Consider the following 12,177-nt stretch of genomic DNA (forward strand, 5'->3'; position numbering starts at 1 on the left):
GAAGTAGCGCGTCATTTCACAACCGTCTTGAGTGAAGAACGGGAGATAATGAAGTGACACACACACACACACACACACACACACACACACACACACACACACACACACACACACACACACACACACACACACACACACACAGGCTCCTCAACGCAAGGGCCTTAAAGCCTCTGATTGGCCGCTGAGCTAGAACTCGCACACTGGGCCTGTGGACACGGCGGCGTCGTGGTCGTCCCCTCCGCTGCTCTTTTCTCTCGGTAACACACGCACGGGAACCCCGACCCGCAAAGGGCGGCTCTCCGCACACATGTTGTTGTCGTTCATCCGCCCCGAGCGGGTGGTGTTGAAATATCTGCGTTTCTTTATTGGCTATTTAAAGACAGTCTGGCTGTATTTCTGTGCTGTTGTGTTCTCTGCACACTCTCCTCGATCAGTAATGATGCGTGATGCCGCCCCCCGATGCCTCTTTTTTCTTCTTTTTTTCTTCTTCTACAAAACACCACGGGGAACCGAAAATTGGCTTGGGAGCAGATGAGTGAGAAGTCAAATAGCTTCTCCTTTGATGTTGCGACAAGGTCACGTTCAAAGGGAAATATAATAGATATGAATGGGAGAGAATGAGGTGGTGTTTCATGTGAGGGAGGTTGTGCGCTGAAGCGTAATGTGCGTGTGCGTGTGTGTGTGTGTGTGTGTGTGTGTGGTGATGACGATGATTAAGGCTTATTTTAAGGCTTATCTTCAAACTCAGTCAGCGACGTCAAGTCTTTCATTCTCCAGCTGAGATTTTAATGACTTTGCAAATCAATCAAAACATCTGGATCACTGCCACAGAGGTTGGCCTAGTCGCACAAACACGCTAAAATAAAACTAATTCCAACCTGCAGTCCTCGCCCAAAGTGAATTAAGTTTAATTAGCGGCAGCAGCAGCAGCACGTGTAAAGTGCACCGCTTCTCATTCAAGGAACTCGAGGCGGAGATGAGCCGCTCTGACCATGAAGGCATATTTTCCCAAAACGTTGAGCAACATCATGTTTTCCCATACATTACAATTTTGTCAGACGCAAGATCTGAACAAACAAACACGCCTGGGATGATCATTTCAACATTCCAGACACACACGTAGCAGCAGTGTTCTCCTGATGTCACGTGGTCGACGCTCCGTATGACGCCGCTCGTTCAACACTCCAAACAGTCAGCTTCAGTATCTGGATTTGATAAGTGGCGGTAAAACAAACCCGCTCCTAGTCGATAACCGCAGGCCGCGCGGCTGTCCACGTGACGGATGGGAGGCTCAGGGCGCGGGTACAAGTGGGTGTTCCTAAGAAGGGAACCGGGGTCACAGAAAAGAGAGGGGGGGGGGGGGCTGAGGGAGGCAAAAGCACACATCTAGAAATTGCTGAGAAGTCGCGCGTTTGTTGCCGCCCACAGCACATTTCAGCCGCCACGTTTTCCTCCACACCTTCGTCCGGACATCAATTATCCGCTCCAAGCGGTCGCCCCGCTTCCATTTCTGACGACGGGAAAAGAAAATCCAGCCTTCGGCGCGAGTGGCGACCGGTTGCTTCATCAGCAACATTTGCCTCGTGGAAATGAATATATGCATTGCTGTGTGCAGTAAAGTCTTGGGCCCTTCCTGTGAATCCTCAGGGCGAGTCTGGCTAATCCACTCGACCCCCCCCCCCCCCCCCCCGGAAGGTCTGTGAAATAACGGCACGCCAATGAGAGCGCTGCCCGTCCTCCTTTTGATCCAAACGGTAATCTGAAGACAAAGACGTTTTTAATTAGGAGCCCGTTTTTTTTTTTTTATCGTGTTGAGCCACCTACCACATTTAAATCCAGTCATCTTCTATTACCAGAAAAAGAATAGAATATTTTTTAGGGTGAATACTGAGCTGATTGTGTCACTTCATCACAGTTCTTTAATGCCCTCACTCAGCAAAAAAGTAAGTTCTTTGCATTTTTACTTCATGGGCAACAATAATCTTATCTAGCTCAATAAAGTAAATGCCTTAATCAGGTTAAATTAGGGTCAATCCATTTTTCAATAATAAACAGTGACCCAAAATGCGCTCCACCAGACGGCAGAGCAGGCCGTGCCTTTCACGTTCGCCTACCAGAGCTCTCGGGTCGAAGAGGTGAGACTTTTCACAATCAGGTGCCACGTTTTCCCCGGGTTTGGTTCTGCTGTCCTCTGTTTGACCCGCAGCGTAAACCGCTCGTGAATGCTAGACAGACACATGTGTGCGCGCGTGTGTGTGTGTGCACGTTGTGCGTGGATCTGAATGTTTCGGGTTCGTGTCCCCACGCAGACACCCGAGTCTACTCAGGTGATTACGCTTTGGACCACCTGGGGGATATACTGTGTATACTCGTCATTTAAAACGTCTCCTCGGATCCCTGTGTTTGCCCCGTGATGTCACTTAATAAAGGCGTCAATATTAATTTATGTTAACTTCCAGCCAATAGTTCACCGTATTTGACAACATACATTATTTTAGGGTTTACTGTCTGAGGATGTCCTTTCTTTATGGTCTGATTTAAAAAGGATAGATATACATAAAGATTAGCCCTCCTGCTTATTTTAACTGTGCCCGGGATGCTCTTTCATTTTAGTTTATAGTGGCTATGAACTTCAGTTTCAGAGTGAGATAATAAATGGGACAGGAAAGCAAAGCTGGCTTAACGGATTCATTTCTGAAAGCAATATTTACTGGTTTAAGTTAAATAATTTCACATTGCCTTTAAGAATGCATCAACTCCGTAAGTTGTAGGACTTGCGTTTTCAGCTTTAAATACTTTAAAATATCCTACAGTGTCTCGCAGCTGCTAGTTATCATCTCCTCCTCCAGCGGAAAGCTTATCCGGCAGCAGCCAATCACTGGGGTGAGAAGAAGTTGGCTTAAACTTTCCACTGACCTTCGGGGACCTCAAAGTTTTCCCCCCGAAGCCTGAGCCACCGGAGCCCCCCGCCTGCACCTCAGAACTTGAGAGCACTGAGCACTCCACATTGGGGATTGTGGGTGCTCCTGACTGATAGGGGTTCAGGGTTGCTCTTTGATGTCCTTTGTGCTCCTTTAATGAGGATCAGACTCTCTTCCCCCCCTCCCTCCCTCCCTCCCCCACGCCGTCTATTGCACTCGGAGCCAAGGGCCAAGAGCATTGAAGGAGCATTTGTACCTCAAGAGGGGATTTCTCCCCCTTCCTCCTCTTCTCTTCCCTACTATACATGTCCCCTTTCCCCTTGCTCTCCATCCGCTGTCTTTCTCTCTCCTTCTTTCTCTGATCAGCCACTCTGACCTGGACCCAGTACCTGGGTTCATGTAATGGTGCGTTTCCACCGAGCGGTACGGTACGGTACGGGTCGGGTCGGTACCCTTTTATTTGTGTCTCCACTGAGAAAAGTACCAAAGATCCGCACCGTACCGTACCACTTTTTGGGTACCCTTCCGTTGGGGTACCTGGCACAGTTGTTTGGTACTAAAGGGTGGAGCTAGACTCACTGCAGAACGTTGATTGGTTGAAAGAGTGTCGTCATTTGCGTGTGCCGTAAGGGGAAAGACAACACACGAAGCGCCGTTTTTAAACTACAACACCGTCGCAACAATGTCGCCGCGCAGCATTTACTTAAACAGCCACATATCGAGAAGCAAGAACAGGATCGGCTGTATGTCTCCATTGTTGTTTACGTTAGCTTTCAGTTTCCGCGCGATTGAATGACGTCAATCTACTTTCCGTCCAATACCGCGCCGATCAAGTGACGTTACCACTACTTTCTGGAATACACCACGCCTATCAAGTAAGGGTACTGTTTGCGGTGGAAACGCTCGCCAAATCACGGTTAACAGACCCGACCCGTACCGACCCGTACCGTACTGCTCGGTGGAAACACGCCATAAGAGGCCTCGGCCCCCCCGCATGAGTGGGGTCTCTCTCTCTCTCTCGTCTGAAGGTGCACGGGAAACGCCAACTGGGGTCCAGCGCACTCCCAACTGGACACAAGCACTGAAACGCGTGCACAAAATCCTGTGACCTGGCAAAAGGGGTCAGGGGCAGAGGTCAGACGAGGGGGCGGGGGCGGACCAAAAGCCACTCGAGACTCGAGTTGCGTAATCGAAGGCTGATCGAAAACAGGTGCGACGGCGGCTGATGAGCGGACGCTGGAAAAAAACGAAGGAGCCCCGATGTGCTGCCGCAGCGAGCCACTGAAGAGTTGCCGGGTGTGACGCACGCCTTTGCTGCCCTTGTCGGTCGGTTGTCGTGGAAACGTTCACTTTTAAATGACCACTTTCTTTTTGACCAAAGGCGGCCTGAGATTGAAGGGGGGGGGGGGAACGCGGTTTACGGCGTGAGAATACGCACATTTTATAACACAATTAGACTCGGCACTCTGTTTCAAAGGCAACACTTTCCTGCAGCTGTTTTCTGTGCAATTTATTTACAATTAGCATCAAGTCAATGCTATTTCAGACCGAGGGAACTGTTAATAATGGCCGTAAAGGTTGGTGCTCATTATTCCTGCAGGAGCTTTCGGGCCGTAGTGTAACGAAGAGAAGAGGCGCTGAGGAACATGTATCGCTTTGTCTCCAGACCAGTTTGCGAAGCTCCATATCTCAGACCAGTTCCTCCATCTGTCACTTTACGTCTCACGCATCGTTAACACCATTTCAGCCCTGGTTTATTTTTACTCCAAGCGCCATATTTAGTGCTCCCGTGTGCCCCGCTTTGTGTCTCCATCCCTTTTGTCTCTTTTTGTCAGATTGCTTATCTCTGTCCTGTTGGTCCAGCCCCCCCCCCCCCCCCCCCCCTGCCCCGAGCTGTTGGTTCAGCAGATCTCTGCTGCTGACTGAAGCCTTGTGTGTGTGTGTGTGTGTTTGCGTGTGTGTGTGTATGTGTGTGTGTGTGTGTGTGTGTGTGTGCTTGCATCGGTGTGTGAGGTAGGAGGACTTTGTGTTGTGACAATGCTGATGTTTGCTGTCACTGCAGTTCACTTCTGGCTGTCGCAAAAACACACAGACACACACAGACACACACACACACAGACACACACACACACACAGCTTGGTAGTTCCACCTGGGAGATTTCCCTTCCCTCCAAACAGGATGTCGAATATTTGAATCAAAATCTGTCAACTCTAAACGAGTAGAACTTTTATGCCCCAAAGTTTATCTTGTTTATTTTTTGAATTTCTATTGAGATAAATACAATTTAGAGAGACACACTGTTACTGATACTGATGGGAGGCTCTCGTTACTGTATTTTTTTTCTTTTTATATTTTTCCCACTAGAGTAGACGGCAACGTCACTTGCTATAAACCCAACCCCACAACCATTGGAAACGCATTCGTATTCATATGTGATCGTGGCCTTAGGCCTCAAAGAGGAGCCACGCATGTGATGCTCAACCAGCAGTTTCCACATTAAATGAAGATCTGTACTTTGGTGCATGGCTAAATGGCCTAATGCATCCTGTCTGAGCAGACATCGGTTATAAAGGTATAAGTGAGATTAAAGTGTCTTGTAGATACTTGTAGTCTTGTGAGTTATGAGGGACATATTTTTGTCACTGTGATATGGCTCAACAAATGAAATTACTGTAATTACTGAAAGAAAGTTTTAATCAAATTTGTATGTGGTCATGTAGTCACTTTATGTAATGATTTGTTGTTTTTTATTATTTTATTATTCTTCCCCCAACACAGCATCTCTGTCCTGTTCCCTTGCATGCAAATACTGCAGCATTTATTTTGATATATTCATTCATGAGCATTCGTCCTCGAATTCTGACGTTTGCTCCTGTGTTTAAAAGAGAGTATGCAATGTCACAACACAATTCTATTCATTACCATATAATTGGCTCACAGTGCTAGTGGTGGCTGTGCTTTAGAAAGGGATCTGACACCACTGTGCTGCTAGTGTTTGTGCGCTAAGTGCCATTAATGTGCCTCCTAGAAACACACTGCTGCTGCTTCTCATTCGGTAACAATCCTCTCCCTCTTTTTGCTATTTGTGTCTGCAGCCAGGCATCGAACTAAAAAAAAAAAAATCAATAAGCAATAAAGATACTGGAGAAGCCTCTTTATTTTTTTTTTACATGGGTCTGAATGGAGTGCTGGTTTGTCTCTCCTCTTGTCCTCTGCAGGCAGAAGCATTCGGTCGGCCTCCAATAACACACTTCACAAGGTGCTAAACTCTCCTGAGATAAAGTAAAAGTACGAGTTCAGTGATCGCGACGTCTTTCCAAAACCGCCCCAATGCTTCTTCGCATGTCCCGTTGAGGCTATGAAAGCAGGAGTGATTCATGAGGGGGGCCACAGGGGGGCCCCAGAGACGGGGACGTTAGGAGGAAGAATTCACCATGAGACAGTCCCCCTTTTCTCTGACGGCTGTAAAACAACTTTATAAAGATTTGTGTTCTTTCGCTGTCACAACTTTTGGAGACGTGATGATGTGCGTTCGGTGTTTTTAGCCCGTTAACTGTATGTCAAAGCAATTGTGTTTTAGTGACGCTGCAGTCACTTTGAGGCCTTCTAATCTCTTAATATTTATTAGTCAAGTTAAATTCATGTCGTCTTTTACATGAAACAGCCGTCCGTGCTTATTGGCTTTGTCTATTTGTTATTATATTATATATATTGTGACTGTATGGTTCTGCTTTGATTCATAAGCTAATTTCTTGAACAAAACAAAATGCTCCCTATGACTGTCCATCACCAGATGCAGACTCAACATTTCCAAACATTATCTATTGGTGCAATAACAATTGGAGACGATTTGCAGCCCTGGCCGATACGTGAACCCACTTCCCCAATTTGTGATTTGACATGACGCGGTTTGTCCGTGTAATGCAGATTATTCATTATTAGAGCAACCTTTTTTACAAGCTGATTTCCACAGTGTTTTTAAAATTAAGGAAACACTTCAAGGAATCTAAAAGCTTTGGTATCGTCTTCAGCAATTCTGTACTCTGGGGGGGGAAAGACAAAAGGGAGGAGGCCTCCTGACCGCTCCTCCGTCTCCTCCGACCCGCTGAGCGAGTGGCAGCTCGTCCGCCGCCGTCAGTGCCGCATCAACTCTGACTCATCGGAGCAGACGATGCGGCGTTTCCCCGCCGGCTGCCGAGTGTTCAGACTAATTGGTCCCGACCGTCGGTCGAGTCTCATCTCCTCGGTGACTCCTTGTTTTTTTGGGGGGTTTTTTCTTCTCCGCCTATTGAGTCAACGGCTAAAACTACTGAGGGGAGTGAAGAAGCAGTGGGTTGTTTCTGGATGTTTAAGATGCGGCGCTTCAGGTTCCCATGTTCGTTTATAGAGCCCGAGTGGAACTACTAACACGTCTCTAATGAAATATTGATCCTCTGCCTGTGTCGCTGTAGCCTCGGTGAGAATATGACCAAGACTAATGCGTCATCGTGGAGAACAGCTGCAGCCCCACCCCCACCTACCAGGTGGTGCATGGAAGCGAAAATCTGATTCAGCAGGCGATATTTAGTTAAACGTACTGACTCATGGTATGGGAGGGGTGAGGGGGGGCTGAAGGAGCTCAGAGATGGAATGTAGGGAAAGAAACAACCAACCCCCCCGAGGGCTTGGAAAACACACTCTTAATCCTCAGCAGAGAGGTACACAGCCCCCCCCCCCCTCCCCCTCTCCCTCCCTCCCATACTGCTACAATTACAATTGATCCAATTGATCAGATGCCTGAGCATCCTTGAAAGGGAACCCTCCTGGTGATGAATCCACAGATAGTTGTTACCCTCCGGGGTCCGAAGGCCGTCCGAGGCGCTTCCAGCTGCGGCAGCCAGATGTTTCCAGTGGAAAAGCACCTAATATAACATAAACACACTGTACACCACCGCATGCTCATCACAACGGGCCCCCAAACGCAGCAGGGCAATGAGCCGGTGAGCGCTTAGCTGCTAAAGAGGAAAATCTTGTTCTAAAAGTCTAACGAGATTTTTTTTTTTAAAGGCTGAATGTGGGAACAGGAATAGAACGGCTCTGTTTCAATTGACTAAGCTGTTTTTTTCAGTCAACTAAGATTACAGCTCAGAATTATTTCCTAATTTTTTTTAGATGAGCACGTTTCCGGTAAAGACGAGGCTTAAAGCGATGCTTTAAGTGTGTCGCTTTGTGCGGGAACTCCGTTTTACAAATGTGTAACACTAATTACTCGAGGACAGCCCTGACTTTGAGTGTTCATGGCCACAATTCTGACGCCTAACGCGTGCTGATGTTGCTCCATATCTGTGGGATGATGCCGAAAGACCCCATTTTTAACATCTGTCGTGACGTCAGCGTCGCGTAGACGAAGTGGCCGACACGTGAAGCCCTTTAAGTTTACTTTGGGAACTTGCATACGTTCTTTTTTTTTTTTTTTCAGCTCAACCATAAAGTGTCATGGAAATATCCAGCTGTTTAGCTGATAAATGCTCCACTGTTTTCACTAGAATGGTCGCACACATCTGCTGCTGGGTTCCAGGGCTCGGCTCAGTCCATGGAGTCATTTGTAACCTACGCCCCCCCTCCCCCCCCCCCCCCCCCACCCCCACCCCCACCTCCTCACCCTAGTTTAATATTAACCCTCGGACGGAAAAGTCAGTTAATTAGAAAAATTCCAGAGAGGCACTGGGAGAACTCTTGCTGAGCCCACCATCCTTCTTAAATATGTCCACGTATACGCAGATGTACCCGAGTGTTTTCTTCACTATCGTATTCTCGTAACCGATGGTCCCAAACTGCCGCTTGGCACGAAGGAAACCTTGCACGTAGTTTTGTCATTCAGGCCTTTTATTGTCGGAGCCAATTTGAACTCCTCAGATAAACATCTTCCACAAGTTTAGTTTTTTTTTTTTTAAAGTTGAATTAATTGTGGTAGGTTATTTTGAAAATGCAACTGGATGCCATGCCTGGGCAGTTCGTCGACAGCCGGGTTAGTTATTGAAACTTGGATGTACTTTATAATCTATCATATTGCAGAAAATCACAGGCATAATAAGGAAACTCCAATTATATCCATTCCTAAATGCTATGTCATTTAAAGCCTTTGAACCAGGTTCTGTTTGCCGACTGTACAGTTATACATGGCTCCAAGTCTGGGAGGCATCCAGTCCACACAGAGGGCTTTCATTTACTCCCAGCATGCACACGCACACACACACACACACACACACACACACACAAGTAGCCACTAACCATAGTATGAGAGCTGCCATTCACCCAATGCCTTAAACTCAGCAACGGGTGACGCACAAGCATAATCTGGCACAATTCTAATATTTAATCTCATGGAAATGTTTCTATCTTGACTTTTTTTCTCTCTCTCTCTCTCTCTCTCTCTCGCTCTCTCTCTCTCGCGCCAAAATCCATCAAACACGCGGCGGTTCCCGTGAGGTTGTTAGCCCTCTGATTTTGTCAGCCAACTATTCATTGGTAAAGTATGTAGGTCAATCTGCTTTGCGCTTTATCTGAAGCCACACAGATATGTGGCAAACACGGTGAATATTTCATATCTATACAATCACTGATGTCATCGCATTCGGAGGGCTTAGTAGTCTAAAAGGCAATTGGAAGGGGGGGGGGCGGTGGGGGTGGGGGGGGGGGGGGGGTTGCATCACGCCAAGCAGGTTCCAAACAGAGCAGTAGATAAAGCCTGGTGGCGCATATTAAATATTAAATCTGGCTTTTCCACACTGGCTTTTAACTGGGACATTTTTTGATATCCGAGTGGCACGGCAACGCCCCCCCCCCCCCCCCCCCCCCCCCCCCCCCCGCCCCCCCCCACCTCGGCGTCCAGCCCGCGGCGGGGGGGTGCTCTTCTGTAACGCGTCGCCGGGACGGGGGTTGATCCTTTCGCCAGTGGGCGCGGAACCTGTGCGTTTATATCACGCTGCGGCGATATTAAAACCACGGTTACACACTCGGAGACAATGAATGAACTGTGGTTCACTTTCCGGGGGTCTGTGTGTGTGTGTGTGTGTCCACAAGATGTGCGTTTAAGACAAGAAACAGACCGGTTCTCACTTTCTCTGAAAAAAACAAAAACAAACAATGGCCATAAAACCTTTTTATGGTTGTTGCTTTTGCTCTTTTTGCCCTAAAAGGGTTGACACTTAATTGTTTGCGCCTGGCAATGATCACCGTGTGCTGAGGGCATTTCTGTGGGTCGGACAATGGGTTTTAAACAATTTGTTGAAAGAGGAGTACATCTTTTTGTTTCATGCGAGGTGGATTTGTTTTGCTGGACACGAGGAAGGAGAAGTGTCTAAAAAGCCCTAATCTCCTCCCCCTCACTTTCTGCTCTGTGTTTCTTCCTTTTCACAGCTGGTGTCTTGGGCACAGGAGATCAGAACATCTCCATTGTGTGACGCTCGCACACACGCAGACACACACACACACACACACACACACACACACACACACACACACACACACACACGCGCACATGCTGTAAACGCTCCCCTTCGTTTAAGTCCCTGTAAATTCCAGCAGTGACCGAAGGGCTTGTTGTGTTGTGCACGTGTGCATTCCTGCCTCTGGTAGCCCGAAACATCTCGTCACATGTGAGCAGCAACAAACCGGAGCGGAGGGACAAGAGGAAGAGATGAAGAAAGGGGGAGGCAGCGGGATGAGGTTAAGCCAGTGATCGTAGCAGAGTGGCTCTGAGCGCTTGGCTGATGACGTGAGGCGCTGCGCACACATCTGGAACAGCTTGCACGGCTGCACCTGAAGAGAAGGGCTCCTCCGCAAAAACCCCCCCCCCCTCTGCCAGCACTTTCTCCATCTCCCTCACGCTCTCTTTTTATCTTTTCTTTTCTTTCTTTCTTTCTTTTTTTTTTTTTTGGTCTTGTGGTCTCCGTCTGCCGGAGCGCTGGAATGGTTTCCCGCTGAGCATCAGCGAGGAAGAGCGAGTGAACCCGGAGCAAAAGGCGAGAGAGAAGGCAGAGGAGGACGGCAGTGATGAACAGGCGCGAGGCGGGAGCGGGAAGTTGTCGAGGACGGTACGAGAGCAAGTGAAGAAGACCGGGGGGGAGCCGGAAAGGAAATTTACAAAAACCAGAGAGACACACAGAGAGAGAGAGAGAGAGAGAGAGAGAGAGATGGAGCGGGAGAGAGTGGGACAGACTGGGAGAGAGAGCCAGAGCGGGGATTAAACAGCCGGAATGCGCTGACATCGGAGACCTGAGTTTCTGTTTGTGTTTTTACACGGAACGTCCTGTCACTCTACAGGTTTACACACACACACACACACACAGGCACACACAGGCACTCACACACACACAGGCACTCGAACACTGTTTGCTTTGGAGGACGCTCCCGAGGGGCCACGCAGGGAGAAGAGAACACCTTCCCAAGGATCTGTTAACCCCCCCCCCTCACCCCCTGAGCTCGCCTTCCCAAAAGTGCCCTCCCTCTCTGGCCCCCGCAGCCTACCTGCACCAGTCACAACTCGCCGCAGCTGGGGAGTCACAGAGTCACAGTCACCGAGAAGCCCCGGATCGCCCCAGTCGGGACGCCGCCGCAGTCGCGACCGAGGAGCCCCCCCCCCCCCCCCCCCTGCCGCGTAGGATGTCCAAAGCCTCCAGGCTCACCCGCCCCCCGTCGATAGGGGCCCGATCCAAGCTGCCCCCCGCCAGGAAGGAATGCCCCGGTGCGAGCGGTCGAGCCCGGGTGCTGAGCGTGGGGGAGAAGCTGATGAGGGCCGGAAGCGACGGGATCCTGAGCAGGCAGAAGTCTTTCAAGGACAAAGCGCAGGGCGAGAGCCGGCCCGAGGCCCCGGCGCCCCCCGGCCAGGGTCCAGGTGAGAAGGGCCAAGAGACGGAGGTGCTCCCTCCCAAGAGCCGGATCAGCCCACCCAAAGTGGCAAGTCCGCTGCAGGGCTCTGTGCACAGTAAGTGAAAACCCCAAATCTATTGAATGCTTTTGATTTTCACACGACAAACTTCATTTTGAAACGCACGTTTTGGGGGCTTCAGATCTGTCTCTGTCTTTCTACTCATTCTGACTCGTTGTCCAGTCCACCACGCCAGGGATCGGGGCTTTTTTTTTTTTTTACGCTTGTTGTGCGCCCCCTTCAGTGCTAGGTCATGGTGCACTCACAGTATTGATCGGGTATTCCCGGGTTATCTGTGATCAGCTTTCTGCCTCGTGGCAAAGGATGTGATGCTCGTGTCAAACATC

General features: G+C 49.1%; 1 protein-coding gene across 9 annotated transcripts in view; it reads left to right on the top strand.

Annotated features, from left to right (window-relative positions):
• si:ch211-285f17.1 (sickle tail protein homolog) overlaps window positions 1-12,177 on the top strand; it is an 80,161-nt gene that overhangs the window by 3,162 nt on the left and 64,822 nt on the right. For 5 of the 9 annotated variants that reach the window (XM_037455410.2, XM_037455412.2, XM_037455411.2 and 2 more), the window contains exon 1: window positions 11,577-11,887. The exons of 1 other annotated variant lie outside the window; for it this stretch is intronic. In XM_037455410.2, the coding sequence (XP_037311307.2) occupies window positions 11,692-11,887 (196 nt within the window). In that variant the 5' untranslated portion in view covers window positions 11,577-11,691. Of the gene's footprint in view, window positions 1-11,574; window positions 11,888-12,177 lie in introns of those variants that run through there. 3 more of the 9 variants (XM_037455416.2, XM_062559378.1, XM_037455413.2) reach the window with 3 other exon arrangements.

Source organism: Pungitius pungitius, chromosome 19 (assembly GCF_949316345.1).
Source record: "Pungitius pungitius chromosome 19, fPunPun2.1, whole genome shotgun sequence".
NCBI lineage: Eukaryota > Metazoa > Chordata > Actinopteri > Perciformes > Gasterosteidae > Pungitius > Pungitius pungitius.